Raw genomic sequence first — 11008 nt, forward strand, 5'->3', positions numbered from 1 at the left:
ATTTTCCGGTTGTTGAAATTTTGTTGAGTTCCTTTTTTGTGATTGCTCCACCGTGTAACTTTTTGTTTAACGTTGTTGTCTCACAATTGGATTTTTTGCTATGTTTTTCACATGGGTCTTTGGACTTAATTTGTCTTTAATTACATCATAGTCCATCCACTCATCATAATAATGATAACATTTGATAATTGCAATAATGATGACAACTAATTAAGGTGTTTTAACAAATAAATATGCTCAATTTTGTCTTGAAAAGCTAAATTTCATTATGGATATGAGACGAGACAAATTGAATCTTGTACTCTTTCTCTGCGATAATTAATTTGTCCGAAAAGTCACTTTATACACGGATCGAGCTCCATGTACAAGAGCTCGGTTCACAGGGATTTCACAGGCCTCTCACTGTAGGGGTCGGGCTCCACACACATTTTAAAAAAATGTAGGACCCACCCCCACCTCCTCTCTCACCTTCACAAGCACCTATACCTCCATCTTTTTACCTTTATACATTCCTATCCATGATTGAAGCCTAAAATTATTGCACACTTGCTACGAGAAAGTAAAATGTATAGTTATGGAACCATGCAATTTTGTAGTATTTAATTAAGATAGCCTTTTGTTATCTATCTATGATATATATTTGCACAAGTTGTCTTTTCTTGTTTGCATTTTTAGCCATTATAAAATAATCAGTATTATTGGAGATTTTATGTCCTATTTTTCAAAATTGTAAAGTTTGTCTTTATTTTTACAAAGCAATCTAGTAATATTAATTGAGCTCAATCTTCCAAGTACATATAAGAGCAGTAAATGTCAACAACACTCTAGAAATGGTTTTCAGTATGAATTCTTTGACATGCATTAGCTCAAGAAGTCCTCATTTTCTTTCTATGTTTCTTATCCATGTCTTGTTAATTGTCGTGCTTCAAGTTCAACGTAATGTACATCAATGAATTCTCACCATTTCAAAGAGATCATGGGTTACAATAGTTTTGAGATGACCGCGATCTCGGTAAATAACTTACTATCTTGTGTGGATAATAAATTTATTTGTTTTAGTTTATCGCTTTACAATTATTTCCAAATAGTGCCCTAGCACGACTAGCTATATTATTGATGAATTAAAAACGTTTTAACACTTAACATGCAATTATAACAAATAAGATTGGATTGGAATTTGGAAAATAAAGTTATAACTTTTTTTCTTTTTTTTTTTTTAAAGATAATTAGCACAAAAAGGTTCTTTCAATGTTGTTGATGTCAAAATTTGCAAAACTAATTTTGAGCCAACTTTAAGAAAAATGGTGATTTATTGCTAAATTGGATCACAAAATATATAGAGAAGAAGTAATCGGATTATTATTTTGTGTGTGTATTTTCCCCCGTTTACAAGACTTCTACTTCATTATTTATATATGGCTTCAGTTGAAATTACATCAAATCAGTCAAATCAGCTACAGTTTCAAGGTTGAAACTCAGGTCATCGAATTCTCCTGTGATTGATCGATGAGGCCGGTGGCCATGTGTCAATGTTTTCTCGAGGTAATGATGACCTGCAAGGGGCTTGAGATTCCGGGCTTTGGATTGGTGGTTTTGGACGGTGGTGACGTTACTCCTGACAAGTGTATTGATTTGAGAGGATGACGTAACAAGGGGTAATCATGATATTTTCAGAGATTACGACGAGTCTAGTCCGAGCTGCGGAAAATCCGAACTCATATCTGACTGAAATGGGCCCTCAGACAAATCTCATGAGATCGAAGTTCGGTGGTCAACAGTTACCCCCCAGGCCCGTTCTACCATAAGGGGGGCTGACCTCCTCAGCTGGTTCTTTCTCCAAGGAGTGTAACTGTTGTAGTGCCAAGTGTTACTGTTTCAGCAGGGATGAGTTGTACATCACTTATAGTTGCTTCCTTGGGAATCTTTTCGGCTACAGGGCCTTTAGGCCATTGATCTTTTCCCTCCCTTTTTCATTAGGCAGCCCAGATCTAAAACCTTTAGCCTTCTTTCCCTTTTTCAATTCCCATTTGCCTTTTTATTGAACCATTTTATGCTGTGAATTTTTTCTCTAGGGCAGTGGGCAAATTTTTCGGATACGTTTTTCCACCTTCGCTTAGTGAGGTCGCCTTTCGAGTTCCTAGGTATTCTTTCGCTTTCCTCTCTTCATCGTTCCTTTTTGCATTTTCTTATGAGTTCGGATGAGTCTAGGGTACGTTCCTGGGGAACCAACAGGAAGAGTCCAACCCTCCGTCCTCTAGTTCGGCTTTTGCTTGTAGGGAAATTTTTACTCCTATTCCTATCTCTATTGTTAACCCGGTCACTATAGCTCATCTTAGAGAAATGTAGCGGGAAAGGGAGAGCTTGGGAGTTGAAGAGGTAGGGTCTCGCGAGGGTAGTGAGGGAAATGACTTAGAAGAGTGGAAAGCCAGTTCTTACAGGTCGGTTGTAACGGGGGATATGCTGGCGAGCTGGCGTGGTAGGAATGGTGTGCCTAGCTCAGTGATAATGATTATTCCCGAACCTTCTGACCGAGCTGACAGGCCGCCCTTAGGATGTGTAGTTTTGAATTTGGCCATTTTACAAGCCGTCCTTAGACTCCCCATCCATAGGGTTATCCGCAAATTCCTTTCCTTCTAGGGTATAGCTCCGACCCAGCTTTGCCCCAATGGGTGGTGAACTTTGATTGCCACCCTGATTTTATGGGACCAGTTGGGAAATCCTGAGCTCCGTACCGAGCAGTTCAAAGAGGATAGGAGGAGCTCTAGCTGGTGGCATACTAGTGTCAAGCCAAGGATCGGCGGTTCCCTAGTACCGGACACCCGTTCCTCAATTTAGAAGTGGAAAGAGGAATTCTTCTATGTGTCGAGGGATTGGGAGTTCCATCCTGCCGAGGTGGATATGGAGGATACTGTCCCCAAATTCTACCATGCCTTATGTAAGCAACACTTACTCTGATACTTAAGTCTGAGCTGATATTGAAGTGATGCTAACTACCTGTGCTCTTGCTTTGCATATTACAAAAATGCCACCTTGACTAGGGATACGCAGAGGCGTGTTGAGGCCATAAGGGCTCTTCCCAAAAGGTAGAGGTCGTGCAAATACGTGATTTTTGACTCGAACTTATTCAAGGCGGGCTTGATCCAGACAATTGCTTTAGGCCAGACCTTAGCACTCCCATTAGCATCAACTCCAACTAGCCCAGGTAAAAGTATCGCACTGCTTTCCTAAGCTCACGTGGTTTTTAACACTGCCATCAACTTATGTGTCTGTTTTTTTTTTAGTCTACAGTTCGGAAATGTTGGGATACAAGACAGCCAAGGAAACACCGACAGCAGCAGTGAAGGGAAAAAGGCATGAGGCCTCAGTTCGAATAGAGAGTCGATCTGAAGAAACTGAGGAAGAGGTCCCGTCTTTGAAAAGGACCCGATCTGGTACTTCGGTTGCACCTCCCATCCAGAAGTACGCTCCCCCTACCCCGTCGAGTCCTGCCCAGGAAGCCCCTCTTTCTCTTACCATCACCCACTCCGGAGATTGTCCCAACTCTACCGTCGCCGAACCCAGAGATGCCGGTCTCTGCTGCTCCTTCCGTTGCCCTTGACAGCTCTTTCCAATCTCAGGAGAGATGCCCTGACCTGCAGAGGCTGAGTTTAGATGGGTTACTGGGTTGCTGACTTGAGATACTGTTGGATTCTTGTGGGCTCCCTCCCCTTCCAGGAAGACGACGACTGCCCTGGCTCCTGCATTGCGTGACTCTGTCAGTCTCTTGACTAGGAGCTGGAATGAGAGGAAGCATAATTTTTTGGCTGAGATGCCGCTTGGGGAGGCGATCGTCACTGCTCAGCTCCATAGCCATCGATCCATTTTTATACAATGGCCGTGGTTGACAAGGTACCTCTATCCAGGCTCTCATACTTTGAATTTCACCAATTTATGCAATGTCCCGTTCCATACTAACTTCTTTGATTTTTGGTTAGCTGAAAGCCGAGCTTGAAAAAATGATGGAAGCTAAAAACCAAGCACTGAGCCTCTACCAAGGCATAGAGAGGGAGAGAGCTCAGTTTGCTGCTCGAGAGAAGGAGCATGAGGATAAATTGAACGGGATGGGGTAACTCCAGACTGTACGTGGAAGAGAAACTGCAGGAAGAGATCAAGGTTTTGAAGACTTGGGGTGAAAAGGCCAGCCAACGGACTGAGGCAGAGAGGAAGAAGGCGGAGGAGGAGAGAGCTCGGGCAGAGGAGTTGCGAGCTGTGGTGGCTAAGGAGTGTTCTCATACAAGGGAGGCTATGGAGAAAGTAGAAAAGGCCAATATGAGGACGAAGAAGGCAATGAAGAGGCGGAGGCTAAGGCCATCAAGGCTGTGGAGATTTGGAAGGAATCTCCAGATTTTGATGCCTTAGCCTAGGATGCCTACGTAGTGACCTTGAAGGAGCTAATAAAACAAATTCGGAGGGAGAGGCCAGACTTCGATGCTGCTTTCCTGATGAGGCGCTGGGGGAGTAGAGAGATGAGCTGCAGAGATTATCTATTGCTGCGGGAGTTCGGATATCCCCGGCTGACCAAGATGTTAAGGGCAGCATCCCAATCTCCCAAAATTCTCTTTTCCCTGATCCCTCTTAGGATAATTACTTTTTAATATTTTGGAAACTTTGTTTGGCATTTTGAGACTTTTTTGACTACTTGTAGTACACTATGATCTTCGTTTGATATTTCGTGACGTTTTGTCTAGAATGGATCAATTTTCCTGTTTTGCATGGTTTCTTTAGCAGGGATCTCATTTTAAATATGGCAATACTTCATGAACTTAGTTTGATATACATAAGTACTACATTGCTTACGACCTTAGATCAGCCTGTATACGTGACTTGTAGGATTCCTTAGGACGAATTTCATCGAAGAGTTGCAGCACTTGCAACTTTAGCTCGGCCTACGTATAGAGCAGGGCTTTGAAGAATTTCTTAGGAGGAATTTTGTCTAAATGTTGCAACACATACAACCTTAGCTCCGCCTACACATAGAGCAGGGCTTTGGCGAATTCTTTAGGAGGAATTTTGTCTAAGTGTTGCAGCCCATACAACCTTAGCTCGGCCTGCGCATGGAACATGGCTTTGGCGAATACCTTGGGAGGGATTTTGTTTAAGTGTTGTAGCACATACAACCTTAGCTCGTCCTGCGCATGAAGCAGGGCTTTGTAAAATTCTTAAACAAACGTCGAATTGAATGTTCAAAATAAGGAGTCCTTTTTATTGATATAGTTGACATTACAAGCGAGTTCACATGTCATGGACTCTTCACGTTCACTGGTGATATTGCCTAAGGTGCTTGACATTCCAAGGGTGGGATAGAGGTCTACCCCCAGGTTGATCAATTCATATGCCCCTCTTGGCAGGATCTTTGTTATCAGATAGGGACCCTCCCAGTTCGGTCCTAGGCATCCACTGCCAGCCTCCGTTGTTTCTAGGAACACCTTTCGTAGGACTAGGGATCCCACTTCAAATTCTCTCCTTCGTACTTTCTAGTTGTAATACTTGGTGTTTCGTTGCTTGTAAACTGCATTTTTGAGTTCATCGTTGTTCCTCTTTTCTTCGGCGAGGTCAAGTTTCATACGAAGAGCCATATGGTTCTTTTCTTCATCATAGGCAGTTATGCGAAGTGAGGGAATACTGACCTCCAGTGGGATCACAGCCTCCACACTGGAAGCCAGTGAGAATGGGGTTTCTCGCATTCTAGTCTATGCAGTGGTGCGATAAGACTACAACACACTGGAGAGTTTTTTAGCCCATTCCCTTTTAAACACATCAAGTTTTGCTTTCAATGTGTGTTTAATGATTTTGTTGATGGCCTCAACTTGGCCATTTGCCTATGGATGGTTCGAAGTTGGGAAATGTTTCTTGATTCCGAACCCTTCGTAGAAGTCTGAAAGGCGAGCGTTGTTGAACTGTTTTCCATTGTTAGTTACAATGGAGTGAGGTATGCCGAACTTACAAATGATGGATTCTCAAAGAAAGTCTATCGTTTTTTGTTCGGTGATCTTGGCAAGTGGCTCGGCCTCGGCCCATTTAGTGAAGTAATCCATTGCAACTATCGCGAATTTCACACCTCCCTTTCCAGTGGGCATAGGTTTGATCAGGTCGACCCCCCATTTCGCAAAGGGCCAAGGTGCCTTCACCGGGTTTAGTTTGCACGGTGGAGTATTTATGATAGGGGCGAGACACTGGCACTTGTCGCATCTTTTGATAAGTTCGAGGGCATCATGTCTTATTTCAGGTCAAAAGTACCCTTGACGTATGATCTTGTGGGCCAGGGATTGCCCACCAGAATGATTTCCACATATTCCCTCTTGAACGTCTTGTAAGGCGTGTTGGGCTTCTTCTTCATTCAAGCATCTGAGCAAGGGTGTAGAATATCCCCGCTTGTAGAGGACATTATTGATGAGTGTGTATCTGGGTGACTTGATTCGGAGTTTTATGGCTTTTACCGAGTTTTCGGGACATTTCCCAGTCTTCAGGTGTGTGATGATCTCGTCCTGCCAGATTAGTTTGTGATCTATCATTATAAGGGCCATTTCGACCAATTTGGTGGCAGGTAGGGATATTCTTCCCACAGGGATGCTATCGAATTCTTCAATTCCCTCACTGGTTGCTAGGCGAGCCAAGGCATCAGCGTGGCCATTCTAAGATCGGGGGATCTGCTTGATTTGGATGGTGTTGAAGCTTTCGAGCTCTTTCCTTGCAACCTGTAGGTAATTGTCAATTCTTTCTTCTTTCGCCTGATACACATCGTTGATCTGATTCATGACTAGCTAGGAGTCGCTGTATATCATTAGGCTGGGAATTTCCAACCCTAAGGCCATCCTTACTCCGGCAATGAGAGCATCTTATTCAGCCTCATTTTTTGACGCCTTGAAGTCAAATGGCAGAGCTTCACAAAATATACGTTGCTCTTGACTGATCAATACAACGCCAGTCCCAAATTGTTCTTCGGTAGATGACCCGTCAACATAAAGTTCCCAAGGTATTTCTTTTGGCAGTTCCTCGGTTGGCACGCTGCAGAACTCAGAGACAAAGTCGGCGAGTGCTTGGCCCTTGATGGAGGAACGGGGTGTGTACTTTATGTCGAATTGTCTGAACTCCACCGCCCATTTTACCATCTGAATTGAAGTGTCGGGTCTTTGCAATGTTTGTCTCAATGGAGAGTTAGTGAGGACTTCAATGGAGTGTTCCAAGAAATGTGGCCTCAGTTTTTGTGCTTCCATCAACAGGGTGAATGCTAGTTTTTCCACAGACGAGTACTGGAGCTTGGCTTCGTGGAGCGCCTTGCTTATATAATAGACTGGGTGCTGAACGTCGGCCTCCTCTCGGGTCAGTACGGCACTAATGGCGTGTTCTAAAATAGATAGGTATAGTTTCAGGACTTCAGATGCCTTAGGTTTTGAGAGTAGTGGAGGCTGAGCTAGCTGTTTCTTTAACTCGTTAAAGGCTGCCTGGCATTCCTCGGTCCATTTGAACTTCTTTCCTCCTCGTAGTGTATCGAAGAAGGGTTTGTATCGGTTTGTAGACTTAGAGACGAACCGAATGAGGGCAGCGATCTTCCCGGTTAAACTTTGCACCTCTCTGAGTTTGGTTGGAGGCTTCATTTGAATAACAGCTTGTATTTTTTTGAGATTTGCCTCGATTCTTCGATTATTTACAATGTAACCAAGGAACTTTCTCGACTGACCCCGAAGGCACATTTCCTCGGGTTCAATTTCATTACATATTTTCTCAAGATATAGAACATCTCGACCAGGTGTCAGCATTTGTCTTTGGCCTTGGCACTTTTGACCAACATGTCGTCAACATATACTTCCATTATTTTTTTCGATCTGCTGGAAAAACATGGAATTCACATGTTGTTCACAGGTAGCCCCAGTGTTTTTGAGCCCAAATGGCATACTTTGTAGCAGTAAAGACCTCGGCCAGTCACAAACAAGGCATGCTCCTGATCTAGGCCGTACATTGGTATCTGATTATAGCCGGAGTACGCATCCATGAAGCTGAGTAGTTCGTGTCCTTCAGTGATGTCCACCATTTGATTTATTCTTGGTAAGGGAAAATTGTCTTTGGGATCTCCATTGTGTTTTTTCACAAGAATCGGGTTTATGACCCACTTTGGATATTTTGCTTCTCGAAGAAAATCGTTGTGCAACAGTTTCTGCACCTCCTTGTTGAGTGCTTCATATCTTTCGGGGTTCAGGGGTCGTCGTTTTTACTGTTTCGGTAGAACTGAGGGGTCTACCTGCAATTTGTGGCAGGCAATTTTGGGGTCTATTCCTCTCACGTCCTCATGGTTCCAGGCAAAGACATCAAGGTTCTGCATGAGAAAAGCCAAAATTTCACTTCGGGTGGAGGGTTGTAGCTCGCGTCTGACTTTCAGTTCTTTTGACGGATCGTCGACACAAACTTGGACTCCTTCTAACTCTTCGATAGGTTCTCCCCCTTCGATTTTGATCTGCGGGTCTAGTGAACTGAGTTCAAAATCCCATACGTGAGCCCTATACACTCCCGAGAGGGTGCGTTGACGGCGGTTGTAAGCTTTCAATTGTCATATATCGACGAGCTCCCTATTTCCTTTGACTTCGCCCACATCATGGGGAGTAGGGAACTTAATTGAATATTAGTATAGTGACACCCCTGCTTTCAAACTGAATATCAATGGTTGCCCCATGACGGCGTCATAAGGGAATGAAGTGTCGAACACCACGAACTCGGAGTTTGTCTTTACTTGACGGGGTGCCGATCCAGACTCAACTTTGAGTTTGATCAATCCTTTAGTTGAGATCAGAGCTCCGCTTAGTCCAAGGACCATATTTGGTCATAGGAAGTTGGTAGGTATGCCCATCCACTTGAGGGTGTTGCTGAAGAGAATGTTGAGAGCACTTCCCGTATCCACCACGACTTTTGGGATGGTTACTCCGGCGACATGTAATGAGATTACCAGGACTCTGGGGTAGGGATGTGGATCTGTCTCTTTTCGTCAAAGGATAACTGGTCATCCGTAGGTCGATTGAAATGTTTCTAAGTTATGCCGATCTCAAAGAGATCCGCCACGTTTGGTCTCTTCAATCTGGCTTCCCCGGCTCGCGTATTTGCCCTACCCCTTAGCATGTTAACCTGAGGTTTGGGTAGGTCGATATTGCACGCTTTGGCCCCAACTTGGTCTCCTCGAACTAACTCAGTCCCATGAGGAGAAGGGAACTTTATACAGTAATGATAGATTAATGTGGCGACTTTCAACTCGTGCAATATGGGTCGTCCTAATATTGCGTTGTAGTTGGATGGCAGATTGACTACCACGAAATCTGCCATATCTTTCTTTGACGAGGGGCATCGTCCAGCTCTACAATAAGGACGATCTGACCTTGGGCCTCAATAGGTTCTGCAGAGAACCCCTACTCTTTCCTTGAGTATGGTTGAAGGTAGCGTTCCGATATTTCTAATTGCCTCAAAGTTCGTGAATATAGTATGTTGATCGAACTCCCATTATCCACTAATGTCCTGTGAACACTCACCCTGGCAATTGGCATGTTGACCACCAGGGCGTCACTTTGGTTCTGGAGGATTCCTTGAGAATCTTTCTCTGTGAACCATAACCATTCAGGGTCTGTGCCGATCTGAGGGGTTTGATCTTCGTAGTTCAGCATGATTCGAGAATTTCGGGCTTGCCTTTGTTTCGCCCTTTTAGATCCCTCAATATACTGGTTTCTTCTGACCATCATTTTGATTTCGCTGCATGGGGGTGGATTACGATTGTGAACTGTCTGTTGAGCTTTCATAGGAGGTCCCTGTAGCAATGGTCGCTGTGACGAAGGTCGGTCTGCTTCTTTTGGTTTGGCAATAAATTCCTGTAGCCAACCTCTTCGAGTCAAGGACTCAATTTCCTCCTTCAATTCTCGGCAGTTATCAGTGTCATGATCCACCATCCTGTGATATCGGCAGTATCGTCCTTGGGGGTGTCTTGCTTGCTCGTTCTTTTGGATCATTGGCTTGCGAAATGCCTCTTTTTCACTAATTTTCATGAATACTTCTTCCAAGGAGGCTTTGAGTGGGTGGTATTCTCCAAATTTGTACGGCTAAGCCTTGTGACATTCTCTTTCTCTCATGTCCTTCCTTCTTTCGTGCTGAGGACTGTTATTCGGCTTTTTCTCTTTTGCTGTATTGCTAAGGTCGGGATTGCACTTGGCTTCCTCTTGATCAGAGGTTGCTTCTTCAACATTATGTATTTTTCAGCTAGGTTCAAGAACTTGTGATAGGTTCTTGGGTCGTCCTCATGTACCGACCACCCGAATCTCGTTCTAGTCCAGCTAGTACTGCCATGAGTGTGGCATCATCGGATATTTTTTCTACTTCCATAGATTGTTTATTGAACCTGCTCAGTAACCTTTGAGGGGTTCACTCTTTCCTTGTTTGATACTTACTATAACTGCTTCTTGGGCATTGTTCTAGCTTTGGAGCCCATGAACTGGGCTAGAAATGCTCTGGCCAGGTCATTCCAATTTTTTAACGACCTCTGGTGCAGTCTCCTGAACCATCTCTGAGCTTTGTCTCCTAGAGTTAGGGGAATGCCCGATACATGATGGCGTTGCTTGTCCCATGCAACTCCATCCACGAGGTGTACTTGTCGAGGTGGCTGAGGGATCCCCATCTCCCTCGTACGCGGCCATCTGGGGAATCTTCAATTTTTCGGGCAATGGTTCCATGAGGACATCCTCAGTAAATGGGAAATGTCGCTTGGTGAGAGAGTCTTCAGTGCCACCTTTGTTTTTAGCCTCCAGCTCAGAAATGCGCCTTTTCAGGGCGCTCAGCTCGGGTTTTGTCTGTTCCAGAGGACGTTTAAGGTTGGAACCAACCTATCCTCACATAGGGGTTAACAAGTACTGGGTCCCCAACATGTCGAATACGCTGCCGATCCTCCTTGTCGGGGAATCCTTACTTCTGACTTTGTCAGTTGGCTTCTTGAGGATTCTCTTCT

The 11008-nt window shown here is 44.2% G+C and overlaps 1 protein-coding gene across 1 annotated transcript; it reads right to left on the reverse strand.

Annotated features, from left to right (window-relative positions):
• Positions 1 to 9428: 9428 nt before the first annotated feature.
• On the reverse strand, positions 9429 to 10055 carry LOC111404563. Its single transcript, XM_023033354.1, has one exon. It carries the CDS (start codon positions 10053 to 10055, stop codon positions 9429 to 9431), a length of 627 nt encoding a protein of 208 aa, XP_022889122.1.
• Between the last annotated feature and the right edge of the window lie 953 nt (positions 10056 to 11008).

The sequence above is a fragment of the Olea europaea genome, chromosome 11, assembly GCF_002742605.1.
Source record: "Olea europaea var. sylvestris chromosome 11, O_europaea_v1, whole genome shotgun sequence".
Lineage (NCBI taxonomy): Eukaryota > Viridiplantae > Streptophyta > Magnoliopsida > Lamiales > Oleaceae > Olea > Olea europaea.